At 46.1% G+C, this 19747-nt stretch overlaps 1 protein-coding gene across 10 annotated transcripts in view; it reads left to right on the top strand.

Annotated features, from left to right (window-relative positions):
* The first annotated feature begins 29 nt into the window (after positions 1 to 29).
* Positions 30 to 19747, top strand: part of LOC119154628 (cadherin-related family member 5-like) — a 36711-nt gene continuing 16993 nt past the window's right edge. For 4 of the 10 annotated variants that reach the window (XM_037402442.1, XM_037402444.1, XM_037402445.1 and 1 more), the window contains exon 1: positions 17391 to 17495. Coding sequence is in view for 5 of the 10 variants with exons in the window: in XM_037402448.1 (XP_037258345.1) it covers positions 14846 to 14934; positions 15771 to 15875; positions 16149 to 16253; positions 17394 to 17495; positions 18543 to 18654 (513 nt within the window). In the remaining 5 variants the exon portion in view is untranslated. Of the gene's footprint in view, positions 474 to 9077; positions 9957 to 12369; positions 12464 to 14836; positions 14935 to 15770; positions 15876 to 16146; positions 16254 to 17390; positions 17496 to 18542; positions 18999 to 19747 lie in introns of those variants that run through there. The other 6 variants (XM_037402448.1, XM_037402449.1, XM_037402451.1 and 3 more) reach the window with 6 other exon arrangements.

The raw sequence follows: 19747 nt of genomic DNA on the forward strand, positions 1-19747 counted from the left end.
CACCAAGCGGCTTAGGGGGCGGCGGGGGGGTGAGGCTGCCGGTGTGCCCCCCCGCCGGGCCCCGGGGGAGCTGCCGCCGCGGGGGACCCCGGCCCGCGGGTGAGGGCGCGCCGGGTGGCACGCCCGGCCCTGGAGGAGCCCCCTCGGAGGGGATGCTTTTCCTGGGACCAAGCCCGGGGTGTCGCCGAGCTCCCGTGGCCAGGCAGTGCTGGCAGGCCGGGGCTTTGCCAAAAAAAACGCCGGCATTAACGCCTCGCCCTTCACTGCCCAGTTTACCCCAGCCTCCTCGTCCAGTGGAGCAGTCTCCTTCTCCCAGGATTAGGCTTCTCGTTGCCTCTTGAGCAGGAGGGAGAGAGCAGCTCCGCACTGGCACAGCTAAAATTTCTTCGATGAGCCACCCTCCTCAGGTGCAGCGGCAATCGGCTGGCGGCCGGCAACCCGCGCTTCCCGCCCCACAGCAGCGTCTGTGAGTGGTAAAGAAACACCACCTTTCCTCCAAAGCTAAACATGACAATAGAACCAAAAGGCTTTGCAGTGGCGTGCTTTAGGGTCGGCTTGTTTGAGGTTGGGGTTTTTTTTTGTTGTTTCAGTTTTTTTTTTTTGTCTTATTCCCCCCCCCCCCCCCCCCCCCCCCCCCCCCCCCCCCCCCCTTTTATTTGGGTTTATGATTTGCTTGGCTTTTTTTGCAATGGTGCATTTTGGGCCATTGAGTGACTCCTATTGTAAAAGTGGCATTGTAGGAAGATAAAAACCAAGGACTGAGTCTCCTACAGGCAGATTTCTGTACGTTGGGACACAATGTCTTCCTTGGCATGAGCTTGACCACACATATGTGACTCAGAAACAGCAGAGGCGCTGGCCCCACAAGCACTGTATTGCAATTGTTATGGTAGATCAAAGGACTCTTGGGTCTTGGCTGGACCCTCGCAAAACTCCATGAGAAAGAAAAAAACTAACAGGTAAGCAAGTGTTTAGAGTAGAAGGTTATTTTAAGTCAGGCTTACCTGAAGGTATTTTCCTCAGGAGACTCAAAGCAGTAACATAAACAGTGATCAGAGAAATCAGTGCCGGTACCTTTGATCTCCAAGAGTATTTGAAGGACACTGAAGTCTCCAGAAGTCCAGAAAATGGCAAACACTGCCTATTTTTAAACGGAGGGAGACAAAAAATCAGGGCACTAAAGAGAAACCCGAGTTGTTCCAATCCCAAAGTTAACAGAGCTTGTTTGTTTCTGTGTGAGACCTAGGAGCACTTGTAGATATGGGGACAAATAGTAAATATCACGTATCTCAACTTCAGCGCTACCTGCAGTCTCACATGGCATTCCCTTTAGCAATGTAAGAGGAAAGACCAGGTGAAATTATTACAGGTTGGGTGAATAACTGGAAACTTGTATCCCAGGATCTCCACAGAATCTGTTAATATTTAATATTTACATAATTGACCTGAGTGAGGGTCCAGAGAGTCCACTAACAAAATTTGAAGTTATTACCAAGACAGGAGAGACTGTGAGCATCTTGGAGCACAGAGTAAGAATTCAAAATGGTCTTGACAAGTTGGAGAAACTGTCTGGCAAACACAGGATGCAATTCAAAAGAAATTTTGCATATATCCTGTGCTTGGGCAGGAATAATCAACTGCAGCAATGCAGGATTGAGGAAACAACTGGATAGGCAGCAGGTGTGGGAGCAAAGGTGGTGTACGAGGTCACAGGCTGAACATGGGGGCCAGGGTGTCTTACTGTTGAAAATGAGACAGAAAAAAACCAGAGTAAATGTTCCACTGGGATAATGCTGTTTGAGAGGTACCTGTGCATCTGCAGTCTCAGGCAGCCTTCACTCAGCCACACTTTTCACAACATTTGTCATAATTATGTCACCTAAAATAAGAGACCTCTATCAAAAGTATTGGGAAAGAAATCCTCTCTCCAAGCCCCTGCCCTTGCTCCCCCCAGTTCCATTACTCTTTTTTGGAAGGGGACATGATTAACTCTCAGCGTGTGCAGCATGGAAAAGCCAGAACCCTGTTTTCAGCCATGGGGACAGACATAGGTACTGTCCTTTCCTTGGAGTGGGTTAACAGCAGTTGATCCACACAGTCTATTTTACCCAGCTGCCTCGGGCTCCACAATTTCATACATGAGTAGGAGAAAATTAACTTGGTTTCAGCACCTCACTCGCAATCTGGCTTGCCAAATACTGTCTCCAGAGGTGTGACTTCCAAGTCTTTTCTAAAGCCAGCAAGAATGCCATCCCTTTAGTAGCTACTGAGTTGTATTACCCCTCTCTCCCACCCTTATATAGGTTTGCCATCCTCATGTTCATCCCAATATGCATGGGTTTGTCTGGTCACCTCCCTCTTCCAGCTGACCCAGCTTTAACATGCACTTAAATCAGTGTGCTAAGACCAAGCTCAGTCCTACGAGCACAGGAGAGACAATTCCATCTGCTCTGAATGGGACCAAGCCTCCTCCGAATCTGGCACTGTTAGCCACCAGCACTGGAGGGGGTACTCACATGCCTTTGGATCCACCTGTATTTCTACATTCCTTTGGGAACAGTTGGTGTTGGACTCAGGTAGGCACAAGCATGTCTGCATATCTGTCAGGTTAAGAAGAGCTCATTTGGCAATACCTTCATCTGCTGTGAAATTCAGACAAGGAAGATAAATGTTAATCCAGTGCAGTAAACTGGGACAAAACTACCCCACCAGTCTTTTTTAAAACCGTACGCGAGTTTGCTCTGTGGTTTCTATCACCTGGACACAGCTCTTCCGGTATGGTGGTTGTTTCCCTAAAACCTAACTGCTGGCACACCTACTGCTGTCATAGCCTTCACTCGGCGAGCAGCTGGTACAGTGGAACCACTTTTACTAGAGCCCTTTTACTCTAAGAAATCAACTCAAATTAGCTAAAGAAGGCCCTGAAGTGCATTAATGAAACTGCACTGAAACCCTCTGTGGACAGAATACCCTTCATTTATTTATGTTTAAACTACCTGAGCAGCAAAGGCTGCAGGATCGAATTGTGACTGCAGGCATTCTGCCTTCCCGCAGGGATTAATGCCATTTATCTAATCCACTTTAACAGTTAATTTATATTCATTACCTTGATTTTCCCTGTGGGTTAGTGCAGAATGACTCTTAGTTGTCAGTGTGGAAACCCTTATTCCAGACTAACAGTGCCTTAATCCTGAACTAGTTTAATCCTGAAGTGGATTAAACTAATGTGAAATAAGGCTTTTGACTTCCAAAAAAGAGCAGCCATGCAAAGCACTAATTAGCACAGCTCTTTCATTGCAAACTCACAGGCTACAGTAATCCTTGCTCACTGTCACTGAGTCCCATGGTTCCTCTGTGTTTGCCTGCTGCCACTCTGCCTGTAGCACATCCCTTGGCAGACTCAGTGGTTGTAAACCATATCCTGCAAGGCCAGCTCCCAGCCGGCCAACTAGTGTGGGCCAACTGATTTGGCTTTGCTGTGCGACAGTGTCTCCAGGGGTACAGTGAATCCTGAAGAGCAAAAGCAGCAGAAAGGCACCCTTATATTCTGTTGGCAGGTATAAGAATTAGACACAATCCCATTTTTAGATAAGAGGAACTGTCCTCCTAGTGAAGGAGAAGGAAGATCTCATCAACATCAGTACTTCAACGAACCCAAAGAAGCCATCTCATGTCACTTCAAGAAAAAAAAGATGACAAAAGACAGAATCATTTGTGACCCTCATGGAAAGCAAGAAGAGTTAAATGTCAAACTGATGGACAGTGAATACCTAAGAGCACCTTTGGAATGTGTCAAGTGTGGTCACTGGTTTTGAACAAGCGCTTTTTGCTTGATTGCACAGTGTGCAGTGTCCCGGTTCCCCCACCGCACTGTGACAGCCTGCTGGCTCAGGGCAGGCGGGTGGAGAGACTGTGAAAGCCACCCACAGCTGCTCTTTTTGTCAGAAAGAAATGTTTTAATCTCTCCTAAGTAGGTGCTATGAAGGACACAAGATATGAATAGCAGCACTTTCTGCCAGCACGGACACCCCTGCCTCACATCAGACCATGCCTCAGTTTCCCTTTTATAAACTGGCACACTGGTGCCCCAGCCATTCCATCAAAGAAACATCTGTTCCTACACCACTCTCTCTATAAACTCATACCGGTGCTTGTCAAATGTGGGGGGAAATGAGACTCTGGTGCCCAGTACCTCGTAGAACCTCTGCCTTTCCTTCTGTGCCATGCATCTGTGACTGCAGCCTGTGGCCTGCAAAGCCTTTGCTAGTGAAAGCGATGTCACCATCACTGCCCTCCAGCCACCTACAAACTCAGCTGCCAGAGATCAGCTCAGGGCAGCACCAGGAAAGTACCCATTTCTTATGCAAACCAACAAAACAGTGGGAGATCTGCTTTTTCACTGTTTTTTGCAGTGTTTTTAAAGGAAGGTCAGGAAAATGAGCAGTGCAACTGGTTTTCAGCAAGCCTCTGCTTGCTGAAAGTGGCTGCAGTGGAGCTGGTCCCCAACAGCCAGCCAAGGAGCCAGGTAGAGTCCCCCAGAGACTCCCCCAGGATGAGTTAATCGAGGATTTGATTGTAAGCCAGTTCAGGATCAAGGAGGCTGTAAATCGAGACATCTGTCAGAGTCTCCCCAAAACCACAGAACTTTTATCACCATAGTTTTTCACACTTGAGACATTGAATTCTTAAATAGAAAAAGAGAGCAAAATTATCGGCCAAAGTTTCAGCACAGATATGTCTCAACTCTACTGTTGAATAGTACCCTAACAGCTGGGCAACAGATCACTGAGGCTGTCTTCAGATTCAGAAGAAAGGGAGGAAAATTAAGAGCTTTTAAGGCCAGTCGTGTTCCTTTTATTTGGCATATTTAGCCGAGCAATCCTCTGTGACAGTATCATCTGCAGCAAAGCTGGCCTGCTTTACAGTCTGCCTGTAATGCATTTCTGAGAAAAGGGAGAGAGGTAGCATTCCTGCCCTTCAGGTTAACCTTTGCAAGAGATGGGAGAGGATGGCATGGCTCTCCTGGCTTTCTAGGCTCTTTGAGTCCCCCTCCAAGAAGCTGCACACTGAATAGATCTTTTGACATTTAACATTCTGGCAAGTAATGATAAATCCACGTAAGGTGTAAAAACTCATGCATTTTTGATGGTGATAAGCTGTGAGGATGCAACTACAGAGAAAATGGTTGGATTTTCTGTCTCTGTTAGCTCAGAGTCAAAACTAGATGTTTTTGTGGATGCCTGGTTTCAGACTAAGCCATGTAATTGATCTCACGCAGGGGTAACCTGGTGAAATACAAGGGTTTGTGTCATAGGGCAGATCAAATTAATATACTTCAAGGGCCCCTGCTGGTTTTAAAACATCAGTGAGCTTATTAGAGCCACTCGTTATGAAAAACCTCCTGGGGAGGACAAGTACGAGGCAACAGAGGCCGGGAAAGTCATGCCTGTGAGCAGCAAGCACCTATAAGTGCACCTCCTTCCGCTCTCATCTTCACAAAGCCTGTCCTTGTTCGCCTGGGAGGGATGCCCTTTCGCGTTCCTGACAAAGTCCAAAGGGGGATGCAGCCAAAATGAAGCCCAGGCAGCTGTGTAGCTGTCAGGAGCTGCTGTGCTCATTGCTGGCACTGCACACCTGGAACAGCTGGGCCAAGCCTGCCTGCCAGCCAGGACAGAGAGCATATCATTCTTATAATTAAAATTAATTCCCTGAAGTGCTTTCTCCTCTTCCCCAGACACAGCAAACAGCTGGAGGCTGAGATTACGGGTGCTGATGCCAATTAGAGCTGTGATAAGGCCAGACGCATGGGGAGCATTAGTGCACAGCTCTGCTGTGGAGAGACGGCACTTGGAGCTCCTCTGTGCCAAGCTACAAGGTAGCTCCCAGCTGGGCAGAGAGCAATGCTGGGCCAGGAGGGCAAGGATGGCCAGAGCAGTCCTGGTGGGGGGAAGCCACCCAGTCCTGTCCCGTTGTGTCCCTGCAGAGGTATGTGTTCTGTCCATCAACCCACACTGTGGAGACTACCTGAGGACAGGCAGAGTGCACCCTCTTCAGCAGTCCTCAAAGGAGATTTGGAAGGAGACCCACAGGGTGTAAAAATCACCAAGTGATGGATGGGGGCAGTAGCCTGTCTTTGCAGGTCGTTAAAAAGCTCTTTGTGCTTCCTTGGTGACAAAGAGACAGCCACAGTACACACATAGATTGGGAAAAGAGAGCTCCTCTCTTCATCTGAAAACTAGACTGTGCGTTGAGCCTGGCTTTTGCTTTGCTGGGTCACAGTGCCAGTAAAACCAACCCTTGCTTCTCTCTACCATGTCCGTTCCCAAGCAGGGAGGAAGATTTGCTGACAGGAGGGTAGTGCCTCATAGCAGCTCTTCCAAACCAAAGGCTGTCTCCTGCTTGCTACAGGTGTGCCTGCACAGGAGGTCAGCATATGCAGGATGAGCCGGGCTTAGCCCCAGCATTCCCAGGCAGAGCATCTCTAGGGAGGCAGATTTACATCCTCAGGGGGCCCTTTGGCTTAGCACCCACCCCTGCTCCAGAGCAGGAGTATAAGGCATATTCTGGCTAGCTGCCAAAGACCTGTCTCATCCCATACCATGGAAAACCAAGATACTCTGTCAGCACCCAAGGTACCGCTCATGTACCACTGGGGCACTTTTCCCCTTTCTCTTTCCAATTCTTAGCAAAATATTTGAAGCTTTTTTGGTTTTTTCCAGTGTGAGCCAAACACTGAATATTTATCTTAATCTCTTCTTTCAGAAGAACTGGGTTTTACTGCAGATTTTGCCCAAAGATTTGGCTGGAAGCAGATAAAACTTTGATTAAAATGACTGAGGTCTGCTCTAGCAGAGCCCAGAGCTCCTAACACAAAAGTTTTCCTGTCCTTGCCCCTGGCCAGTGCTGCCAACCATGGCGATGAGTAGCATGTCCAGCATCTTCTCTCTAGACTTCAGAGCAAGTGGGGACACTTTCAGGAATGTGACATTTTATGCTTTTGGCCCCTGCATCTTAACTTTCTTTTCAAACTGGTGCAAATCTAGAAAGGTGCCATATGTTGCAGCACAACAACCAGGGTCCTTGTTAGACTCTGCTGCCTAGCCAAACAAAGCAGAGAGACAGGCAACCTAAATGAACCCAAGAGCAGCTCAGGAGTGGAGCACTATATAGGCAGATAAGAGACAGCCATGCACATCCCAGATCCGGACACCTCTGCTAAGAGTAATTTTCCCCTTGCTGAATCATGTGCTGCTGTGGAGGGTGTGTAGCCTCAGAGGCAGGGCTCTCCCATGCCAAGGCTGGGACTTGAATGAAACCCAGGTATCTTGTCATACTGGGCATGGGGAGGTGTATAGTCCCTGCTCACAGAGTGAGCCTTATAGAGACTGATACAGCCCATTTGCACACACAGAGGCACTGGGCAGCCAGCAAAAGGGAATAAACATGGCTTTTCCTTCTGTTTTGTGGATTGTTTTAAGCACAAACCTCCAAAAGGGACCATAAGGGGCTGGCATGCTTCTGTGACGCTGGGTTTATTCCAAGACAAGGATTGCTCCCTAACCTGTTCAGGGTTTTGGAATAATAACTGAGTCCACCCTGGGGCTTGGGAATGGGGTTGGTGTTTTTCTGTGGCCCCATGACCATATGGACTGAGATTTTTCTTCTTCCTTCTTCTCCCAAGCCCACCAACAGCTGCCCCTGATCACCCCTTCCTCCCACCCTACTCTTCCCTTTTGCAGCCAAAATTACAAAATCAGGTGGTAAAGATTAAAACCACTCCTGAAACGATCCTGTGCAAGAAAGGAGCATTTAGAAGGCTAAATCCTTCAATCCCCTTATTCCAATTAGGGTCCTTTCTCTTACAGACCTGAGAGTGATGCAAGAAAATTACTCCAATCTGCTCTCAGTAGATAGCAGCGTCATGGTCAACTCCTTGGCCCGGGGAAGGCTCACCTGCAAACATACAAGAGAAAATCCCCAGTACACACATGGACTCACACCATGTATATTAAGAAAGAAAAAAAGAATGGGGGAGGTTGAGGTTCCTGAACACCCTGTAAGCTGATTAAAAGGTATTTTACGTAGGAAGGATTTAGCCATACAGCTCCTAGTACCATCTGACCTCAATAAACTCCCATGCCATCGGCGGGTGCTGCCATTGGATTGTGTCCCAGCCTGTTCCTGGGCTCCTCGAAGGTCAGCTGTACCTAGACAGCTTCATCAGGACTTGCGACACCCTCGCTGGACATGTGTGGTGGATGAGATGGTCCTTCCCCAACCTTCCTCAGCCTGTCTTGACTCTCGTGCGCTTAGCCATCTCGAAGCCACGGACCTCGAAGACACCAGTGCAGAGGCTGTAGGAGCATTTTGGGATGTGCGTTTTGGCCAGTTAAGGTGTCTCCATGAAGAAAAGCAGCCCCAGCAGATCCTGAGTTGCTGCAGTAACATAGCTGAGGACAAGCTGGCGACGGATGCTACCTTGCAAGGGTTGCCCTGGATAAACAGCAACCCCAAAGGCTGGATGGGCTTTCCTGGTCCAAGGCAGGACCAAAAAAGTCCAGATGACATGGTAGCAGCATTTATCCAGCCTGTTCTTGAAGTTCTCTGGGGGTGGAGCCTGAATGCATTCACACTGGTCCTTAGCCAGAAAGTCTTTTCTGATCTCCTGCATTAATTTCTTTGAAGTTTGAATGGGAATTTCTCCCCTTCAAAACTCAGAATGACTCCTAGAGTTCTGTGTGCCAATTTTTGAGAGTCCACCTGCATCATTCTTGTGGTATGGGGTCAGGATACCTAGGTTTATGATAAAACCTTCACTTTTTTGAAATGCAGTTTCTCGTGTCTTTTACCCCCAACACAGAAAAAGGCCAGGCCCATGTGTTATCCTTAAATTTTGCCACATTTGGAGCTAATACATTTAACAGTTAAAAGATGCTGCATTTCACACTGAAGGATTGGTGACCCCTGTACAGGAATTGTAGAGGAATGAAGCTGGGTTAATTAACATTGATAATATACAGCTGTGGGCTGGCTTCAGGAGTGGGGGGTTGGCTGATGTGGATAAGGCGCAGCTGTGGCTGGTTCCTGCTAAGTAGTTAAATAGCTCTAAGGGGGGAGATGGAAGAGGAGCTTTGGATGAAGAGAGACCTGGAAGAAGCAGAGGGAGGAGAGTGAGTACCCTGCATGTAGATGAGGAGAGGCCCTAGGAGAAGCAGGGGGTTTGGAGGTGGATGCAGCAGAGGCAAGAAGCAGGTTGGACTGGCCTGAAGAAGATGAAGAAACAGTATGGGCTGTAGGTGAACCTTTGAAACCTTGTGTGAGACTGATGGTGGTACTGAGGCGTGAGAGGGCTGGTATGGGGTGATAAAAGCCTTGTTGCAGCTGGCTAGCTTGTGTAGCTCTGTGATGACCCATTCCTCACACTGTAAAGAAGAGAAAAAAGATCTTCCTCTATGCCACTCTCAGCTTTAATGCCTTTGGGATGGGTCAGCTTGTGTGTGCTAGTCATTAAGTACCCTTCAATGAAGAGCCTCAGCGTCAAAGTGGGGGTAGCCCCTCTGTTTCATAACCCTTGCCTGCTGCCATGCATGAGGGTGTCCCCAGCCGACAGCGTGGATGCTGTGAATAGCCCTTGTACCTGTGGCAACTGGATTTACTTAATGTGGCTCACCACAGGTCTCTCTGTGCTGTGCATCAGTTGGTGTCAAGCCTAAGCGTAAGTGACAGCACAAAGATTCTGGTGGCTTTACACCTGGCAGTATCCTCCAGGCAGCTTGCCTCCTGCTCAGGGGTGGCCCCAAGGCTCACAGAATGCTTCCCCTTCCTGTCTTGGGGTAGCTCTCCCTGCCCTCTTCAAGGAGTGTTGGTGCAAGCAATGGCTTCAGAGCTCCTTAGTGTTACCTCTTTGCAGCACTTTGCTATACATCCTGTTAAAGAGTGTTATGTCCCATAAACAGGTACGTCACTGGCAGCTGGTGGCAAGGATCGGTTCAGCTCTGAGTTCTTGCAGCTTCAGGTATGACAGCTGTGCAAGGAGTAGGGGTCAGGTGAGGGCAATAATTTCCTTTTCCTTTGTCGTTCTTACAGTCAATGATGGGGAGCTTTTCTCTGCAACAATGCTGCACAGAGATGATGGGTTAGATTACAGGGATTAATGGATGATTTATTCATGCTTTGTGCCTGCTGGATACAGGCAAGGGGAATCTCAACTCCCACTTTGAATGCTCACACAAATGAAGAACGGGAAAAGCGAGGTGCAAATTCACAGAGCTCCATTCAGCTAATACTGCTAAGAGTGTTGTTGTTTACTCCTGTTTCCAAAATCTCTCCTGATGAGAGTTTAATTTTAATTCTGGTTAAAGGAGAATCAGATGTCATTTCAGGACTGGGGATTTGGTTTGGGCTCCAGTTTATTCGGGTATAAATTCCAGCTCGCCAAAGCTTTTGAGTTTCCTTGCATGGTCCTGAATTTCTTTATTGGGAGGCCTCAGGAGCTGCATTTAAGCTCAAGCCCATGGTGATCACCTGTGTTATGTTACAGCAGTGCTGGGCACGGCCACGCAGTTTTCTACCCCATCGCCTTTTCACTGTCTGCCACTGTTGCTACAAGGCAAACACATTTTTTTTTTTTTTTGTTGCAAGTAGATGTATCGGGTAGTTCATGTTCTTCAGTCCCCAGAAGCTTTTATTTTCCCGTTACTCACCCTCTGCTGCCATCATGGGGCCACTTCGTCATTGCAACCTCTTCTGTGTGCCTCTTAGCTAGAGCGGTTTAGATTCTTAGAGCAAACTGAGTTTCCCCCAGAGCTTGGAGGCACTTCAGACCCATTGAGGTTATTTACAAAGCAAAGGAAATCACATTAGTAACTTTTAGCTCCCTATATGTTGCTTAGCCTTTTTTAAATTAACTTTTTCCCCTCCTTGTTCCTACATGGTCTTTCTCAGTTGTAGATGTTTGGCAACACCACGAGCCTAAGCTGAAGCCAGCCACCACTGATGTAGACAGAAAATATTAATACAGAAAACATGAAGATTTAAAGGCAAAGAACCGAAATACAAGAATTGCAGATGTCACCAATGTCACTGGGGGCTCCCAAAGCAGGGCTGGGTGCCCAGAAGAGCTTTCAGCTGCCATGGGAGAAGGATGTGACTTGCAATGCATCTGCACCTGGTTGTAGGGAGAGGAAATGCATTGAATGAGGCAGTAACCCTACAGTAAGTTGTATCAGTGATGGTGGGAGGGCTGCAGGAGAAATGCCAGCAAAAACACAGCTGAAAAAAACAGTTGTTACAGAAAGGTGAGGAAATGGTTGGGAAATACCTGGATGTGTGAAGGATTGACCTGCGCTGTCTGCAAGGAGGAAATGGGGTCCCCTATCCAAGCAGTGGCCATCTCTCAGTCCTCCAGTCCTGGAATGTCCCCACTGTTTCTTCCTCTCCCTTTTGCAGGGGTCTGGTTGCAGCCTGCAGTCACATGCAGGAGTGCTGAGTCTTGCTGCTCAATCAGTGCATGGGTTATTCTTCCCAGAGAAAGATGACGGGGAAAATCAGGTCCCTTCCAACTCTCTAGTCGGGAGAATGTCATCTGCTTTGTCAAAGAAAAGAAGATAAGTAGACAAGAAAAAGTGTAATATAGCTCTTATTTCTCAGTGGAAAATAAGATTTATTTACAATGATTAATCCTTTCAAGCTACTTTATACAACATAAAGGAGGAGAGAAAGGGCATAATCCTATTTTCTCCCTCCATTTCCATGTCACCTTTAGCAGCAGTATTTGAAAGCAACCAGCTCCAAACCCCAGCAAAGGCAGGCAATATATTCAGAATTTTTTTCTGTGCATGTATAAGCAGTAGCTTTGAAGCTGGGATAGTCTGTTCTCAGCAGAACTCTCCCAGACATGGCTGTGAAACAACAATTTGAAAGAGGTTGTCCCCTCATGCAAGACTCAGCCCTCATTCTACTGATCAGACAATGTTTGCCCTAAAAAAGTGACATAGTGTTTAGTCAGATCTTAGGTACACACATACACTCACTGACAGTTTCTGTCACTTGCAAACAAAACTCAAGCCAAGATTAAAAAAGAACAGAAAATTAAGCTCCTATCATTTGGTAATTTAAGCCAGGAGGAGAGATAATGATGACAATCATAATGAATCAATTGGTATGAGGATGTTTGCCCAACAAATTACAGTCATTACAGACAGAAGCAGGAATTATTACCTGTCAGCAGAAATACACTACACAGAATGGTTGTGAATGACCTGATCAGATTTAGAGAGTAATTAAAAGGACATTCCAGCCTGGGTGCATTATTTGCTGTTAATCATGATTAAGCATATTCATATCTTTACCCAAATAATTGCTTCTGATAAGGGCTGCAGATTTATAGGGGGCCAAGGAGACAAATGGGCCAGTGGTGCACTGTAGCTGTGAAACAGCTGAGAGCCTGGAGTGACCACAGTCTTGGTGAGTACTGCTGCTGGGCTGGATGGGCTGCCTTCTCCCCTCTTTCAGTTTTTGGGTGGTGGATTTCAGGTTTCTGTAATGCTTTGCTGAGCCATTGCCATGAGGCCACCCATACCCTGAACAGCAATGCTTGTAATGTGTGGGAGTGTCCTCCTCTGAGTAACCAGAAGAAGAAGGAACAGAGCCCAAACAACATCTGGACCAGATGGCTTCCAGAAATGTGGTCTTTAGTTTGAGGTAGAGCATGATAGAGCAGCAGGAGCAAGAAGGTATGCAAAGTGGCTGTGTATCAGCCTTTTTGGAAGCTCTCCTAGCAGTAGTACTCCTGCAGGGTATTGGCATCCTTGATTCAGCAAAACCTTTGGCTGCAGTCTGACGCTTCAGTAGTAGGATTTTTCTGCTGGAAAGATCTGAGATGCTTCCAGGTTCTAGGCTGGCTTGGTGCACTCTTCTTTCAGCTAAAGGTTCTGGCTAGCTAAGGAGTTGGCATTTATTGAAAGCCACCAGCACCGGGGAGGGCAATAAAAAGCTCAGAAGGATCTCAGAGAGTTAATACAGCTCCACTGCGATGACACTGAAGATCTACCTCCTCCCTGGGGTCTGACTGATTAAAAAATCTCAATGCAATACATCATTATTGGTACACAGGAGAAGTGCCCCAACAACCATTACTGTTCCTAGCAACTTCAGCACAGTCAAGACAAAATTATGTCCAGAAAGGGAAAAGATGAGCTGATTCACTTGATTAACACATAGAAAGGTTATGAAGATAGGGAAACTCTGAACCTAGGGATGGGCTTTAAAATGGGCTCTTTAAGTGCTCCAAGACAAATGCCTGCCCAGGATTGGCACAAGGAAAGTCAAATGCTGTGGTGAGATCCTGGATGGGGGTCAAGGCGTTGCATGGCAGGTATTGCGCGGACTGAAGGACAGGCTCAGGATCCAGATTTCCCTTCCCTGAAGGGCGGAGTGCTCTGGTTTTGGTGGTGGTTTTAAGCTCTTTCACATCCCTTAGCTGGGAAGCAGTACTGCAGAGTCTGTTTTGTCTGGACTCCAATAAGAAACTCATCTTTGAAATGCCTTTCTTGTTTTACTTATTCAGTCCCCCTCAAAGCCAAATCAAGCAGGAAAACACACTACTAAAGCATCAGAAGTGTGTGAGATGAACTTGGCTCCTTAATCATGCAAAACCTCTCACTTGTCTGCTCTGCAACCCCCATTAAATATTTGTGCTGTGGCTTACAGTGAATAGATTTCTGTATAAATCCCCCACTCTTGTCCTTCCCCCTTTTGGCTCTTCTCATCTTGCAGCATCTTTAGAGTAGCAAACAGTCCCAGAAGGGTGGCTAGAAAGTGTTCAGGAGACTCTGTCAGTCCTTTAATGCTCTCTGTACTGTCTAGTTTCAGACTAAAGTAAAAGCGAAGTGAGAGGACTTTGATTTTGGGTTAGCAAGTACTATCTGAGAGTTTCCAGGGTAGCAACTAAGAAAGCAAGGTTTGCTTCTTTGCTGGAGGAAGGCGGGTGTATTGCAAGTTACAGCTATGGCTCCTGTGTAATCCTTGGGGAAATGTAAGCACCCTCTTATAAAGGCGCATACACATCTCTGCAGATATAGGGCTGCGAAAGGAGCCTAGAAATACAAGGGAAAAACATGCAATGGCTTGTGATAAACAACATATGCTTTTCTTTTTATTTTAGTAAAAACCCAAAATATGAAGTTCTGCTGCTACTGAAATGGTGTTATTTCTTTTTTCCTTCTTGAAAGATTAGAGGATAGGCAGATAATTGGCACACACAAGAGCTTTTCCCTTCCCCTCTGCACAGATGAACTTTTCTTTGGTACATACCAATTTTTTTTTTGTCTGAAAAACCCAAAGAGATTTCTCCTGGGCATTCTCTAGGTATATTAATAACTGTCTGTGTGGTGTGTTTTCATGGGCACTTTAAATCCTCTCCCTGAAGGCTCAGCTCTCAGCGACTTATAGTTGAAGATGGTTTATTCCATGGTGTTGTGCTGCTGAGGGATCAACTCGCATGATACCTGTCTGCATATTCAAGGCATATTATACTGACTCACAGCAAAACTCCAGCACAAACATCATCTCACACAGCCAACCATAGGCCTGTGCTCTGGGACTGCGTGGTGGTGGTGATTGGATAACAACTAAAACCAACTTCCAATTAACTGGCAACATGAATGATTTGAATTATTGATCTTTGTACTTTACCAGCAAAAACAGTATTTCTTTAGAAATTCCTGCCTAATTTAATTATAGCAGTGTTATTTGTATAGCTGTGTCTTCTGTGTGGTGTTTGAACTGTACCAAAGTCATTTGTTATGGTGTTCATAAAACCTTGTGCTTTAATTCAGGAGAGAACATGTTTTCCCAGATGACTGGCCTGTGGCAACTAATTATTCCCATGATTGTCCTATTACACTTCTCAGCATCTCTTCCGTCCCAGGAGAGGTAAGCATTTCTTGTGCCTCTGCTTCCTTTCTCTCTGTGGCTTTTTGTTCAAAGAGCCTGCTAAGTATAAAGTTAGCCTTTTATCTTCCTTCTAGAGCTTGCATCTGCTAGGCTGTTGGATTTTTTTTCTTTTCCCTAAATTGATTTAGTTAGAGTGCAAATGTCGTAAACTTCTTTACTTGCTTAAGAATGGAAACGTTGATTTGACGTAATTCAGGAGAAAAATCAGGACCCTAAACAGATCAACTACAGTAAAAAAGACACTTGAGTCTGTTTTCCTGCTATGTACTTATATGGGCTGATAGAGGTGAAAGTTTCTGTTTCAGATAGTCTAGTCCCATGAAAACATAACAAAAATAATCAATCTTGTAAGTTCACCAGTTCATAATCTCATGCCAGACTTTAGCAGGGCTGTCTCTCCTCCCACTTGTGTAGAGGCAATTAAAGCACAGAGAGGCTAAAGCACTTAGGCTTTAAGAGGACAGACCTGAGACTCCCCTGCAGCCCTTCCATGGCCATAACCAGTGTTTAATTAACTACTGATCTTCTTTTGTGCTGAATCAGCGTTAACCTCACATTCCCATATCCTTATGGTAAGGTGATTGCATTAGTAAGAAGGAGGTGCAGGTGGTTTTTCTGTGTGATGGTTAACAAAGGTATTTCTTTTAAACTCCTGTACAACTTGCCTTTTTTTGGTGAAACTTTGCGAAGCTGGCAAAAATTCTTGCCCGTCTTTGTTTGCAGCCCTCTTCCCTTGAGGGAGCATTTTTAAATGCCTGTTCTTAGGTCTTAAAACCATGCCTTTTCACCTTTTTTTTTCTCTTCTAACCTCCCAGGACTGAGAGGCATGCTGATGGGCTTTTCCACAGTGAGCTCAGCAAGATGAATGGCAATGCCTATGTGCAGCAGCTAGTCAAACACCTGGTGGGCCTCAAGGAGAGGTAAGGACCAGCCAAAACCACTCTCCTGGAGCATGGAAGTCTCCAGCAGGAGATGGGATCCCAGCAATGACTGGCATGACTGTGGGGCTGAGCTGTCTCCAGCTCCAGAGCCAGCCTAAGCACTGGCCTTATCAGATGCCCAAGATGAAAGGAGAAGGGGAGAGATACAGGGCTTCTTGACAGTGGGAAGAGAGAAACTTTTGTGTCCTGTGATATATCCCACATCACATGGTTGGAAAGAGCAGCCATTTTACTGTGTTTTCCCTGACTCAGGTCCCAGAGGCACTCAGATGGACTGTTTACCAGTGAATACAGCAAGATGAGAGGAAACGCTCAGGTTCAGAAATTCATTCAAAATCTCATGGGCCACAAGCGCAGGTAAGAGCTCTGCTTCCTGGGGAATGAGAAGGCAGCTTGGGTCATGCAGGGTGCAGGTCTTAGCTCCAAGGAAACGGGGTGACATGACCAGTGCTTTGGAAAACTTGAGACAAGGGCAAGATGGTTTCATCTGGCTAGGCTGCACCTGGAGCCGCTGTACAGTAGCAGAGACATCCCACCAGCCTGCCCTGCCAGTCACAGCAGGCAAAGCGGGTCACAGACCTCACTGAGGCCATTTCTAAGCATAAACCAACATTATCTATTGCATATGCATCTCAAGCTTAATCCATAGGACACAAAACTTTACACCAGATCACAGCCTGGGATTTTTTGTTTGCATTTTAATTTAGCCTTTTTGGAAAAGCTGCAGGTGATTTACCTACTCCAAATAAAGCACCTTGTAATAAACCATTTGTAGATAAATGGGCTCTGTAACAGAATGAGGAAGACCTCTGGGTTTCACAGTCTGCACTCATGGCTCTGACTGCCAAACTGGGCAGGCTTTAGACATAATCATATAATGGCCAACATGGGGTCTTTCATTCAGATACATGGCTTCAGTGGGAGCTAGTGACCCTGTATCTGAGCACATCATCAGTTATATGTGGTGCACTGCAATACAGCTCACAACTGCTGCTGCTGCCCTTGCCGCTGGTACGTTGTGAAGTGACAGCATTGTCTGGAGAGGTTTTCTTCAAGCTTGGTCCTTTCTTCAATGCAAATACTGATTCAATGCACATTGATTCCTTCCCATCTGTTCAGACTGCTTTGATATATTCTGGGACATGCACCACTAACAAAATCCTGGCAGATGCAGTAGATTTTTAATTTCCAAATGCTTGAAAAAGGTATACATCCATGGGCAAAAGAACATGCCGGTACTGGGTAATGAGGCAGAGTACAAGTGCATATTAAAACTTGTCCCTTTGCCAGCCAGAAAGCATCTGAGCCTGATTTGAAGAGGATATTTCTTTTTGCTCCTGCACAGCTATAGACAATCAGCAGGTTAACAGAGCGTGGACCATGAGGCAGGTTGCCCTGGGGGGTGAACCTGCCTTCCAGACAGCAGGGCTGCTTTACAGCTGTAGTGGTTACACTATTTTTTTGTTAATTATTATGAATTTTCTTTATCTAAACCAGCTCACCAGGCCCAGTCAACACTGATGTGCAGGGGAGAGAGGAAGAAAGCAGCCATGAGGAACTTTGCTTTCTATGGTTGTACCAGAGCTTTCTAAACACCAGGTAGGAGGGACAGATTTGTCACCTCTATGGCCCTGATTACCACAGTATTTAAGCCAAAAGAGGTTCTTTAGTAACTTGTAAATGCCCAGTTTTTACCCCAAGTGCAGAAGTCTGATGTAATGCAGCAGATCAGGAGGACTCAGCTGATATCCTCAAAAATATCCTCAAAAAGGGGAAGGGTGGAAGATTTATTAAATTGTCCATATTTTAAAATCACTTCTGCCTCATTTCTCATCAGCTTGTGAGGCACTGTCATTGCTGAAGTGCAGCCCTCCATGCCACTTTGTACCTCCTGTCACTCTGCCAGCAACCACACTTCCAGGTGTGGTTTGCAGAGTTAGAAAAGCAAATGCTTTCATCTAACTGCAAGGTGGCATGTGACTCTGTGCAATCTCGATTTCTGTGCCTATGTTCACGGTAATCTCTATTTCTATGTGCCAAGCTCGCCTGGTACTCAGTTTTGCCTTACCTAAAGCCAAGTTGGCATTGAGATTTGCAGCGAAGGTGTGCTATATAAATGCTGTATAAAAGCCAGTTACTAAAAATAATAACCCAGGGAAATGAAATAATATCTTTTTCTAATCATAGTGTTGTCATCCTGGTCTGAAACAATTGTTTGTCCCATTAGGAAACCTGATCTGAGAGTTAAAATAGAAAGCCTTTACTACCCTGTCTTGATTCAGTTATTGATTCAAAGATACACCTGAGGCTGGGCTGTCCCAGCATCTGTGGATTGTCTCTTCCTAGTGACCAACCACTTTCAGTTAGACATCTCGTTGTTAAATCAGTGAGGAATTTTATTAGGAATAAGCTGGCCCTCAGTACCTCTTGCGCACATTGCCTAGAATAAATGGGGGTAATAACACCAATAGGGTTGCCTGTGCATTTGTGGGGTACCTGGCTGCAGATGGGTGTGACCTGGGTCCCTCTATCATACATCTGTTCCTTGGAGTCATCTTTGAGTTTTACAAGGTGGCCTTGTCACCCTTCCTGCAGTTCGTGTCCCCAGGAATAACAAACTATCACCCAATTTTTCCCTTCCAACAGCCACTCGGACAGTGATGCCTGGGAAGCTGCTGCAGTTACCAGCCAGTATGTTTGCCCCATCACTAAGCAGCTGGTTGCAGACATAAAGGAAGATGCAGACAGTTCTGACTGAAGGTGAAGGGAAAGAAACACCCAAGGAGACAGCTTTGCATGTATATAGCTTTGAAAATAAACAGGAAAGCTATTGAATTTGCTTTAGGAAAAACTTGTGAGATCAGCAAACATAAACAGCAAAAATAAAAAAGCAGCCAAAACCCAATAAATCCTCTTAGATTATCAAGTGAAATGCATGTCAGTGTGAACTGCTGTCAGTAGATGGAGCCTGAATGAAGCACATCACTTCCACTTTGTGTTAGCATTTGGCTGCCTGCTTCTGAAGTCAAATAAAGATTTGTTAGCTATGTCTGTGCTTTGGCTACTCTTTGGGAAACAGTAACAATGATGGTACAATTTTTAGGTGTTGGAATATTAAGAATGCAGGTTGGGGGGGGGGGGAAGTATTTTGCCAGGCTTCCCCAGTATAAGGCATGTTGGGACTAGCTGGAGTCCTTGGTCACATCTTCTGTGGCTGTGACTCAGGACTGCATGCAATCCAGCTGTAAAAAAAGGCCAGTATCGGGGCCTCTGTTTAGCAGAAACTTAGCCAGGTGCTAAACTCATTGCAAAGAAATGTACTGAGAGCTATGCAATGTAAATACACACTGTAAATAGAGTTTCTACTCCACTCTGCCCCTGTATTTACTAGCCCAGCTTTCTCACAGCTGCTAAAGACAAAGCTCCACTAGAAGAAATATATTCCTACCATTTAATGAAGTTTATGTTTTATTCCTGCACCATGCTGCTTGGCAGATTCCCTACTCTGACAGAACAGCAACTTTACCTTCCCCTAAAACCCAACAGATTTTGAAAAGCAGCTCTAAAATAAGGTGCATTCAGCTGCAGTCGTGGCTGCCTACTGCAGAACTTCTCGGTCCATCCCTGCACCATCAGTTGTCACCATTTATGCTGTGTACCTGACATCTGTGAAGAAGCTAGTTGCTCCTAAATGTTCACCTAAGCACCCATTCCCTTACTATGATGCTGAGAGGCTGTTCTCTGGACCATGGCATTTATTTCGGTCTGTAGGAAATCTCTGCTAGGAAAGAGACTTCTTGGAGGACTTTTGGAAGGAGTGTTGACAACTTGTATTTTGTTAAGCCACTAAC

This window comes from Falco rusticolus, chromosome 10 (assembly GCF_015220075.1).
Source record: "Falco rusticolus isolate bFalRus1 chromosome 10, bFalRus1.pri, whole genome shotgun sequence".
In the NCBI taxonomy this organism is placed as follows: Eukaryota; Metazoa; Chordata; class Aves; order Falconiformes; family Falconidae; genus Falco; species Falco rusticolus.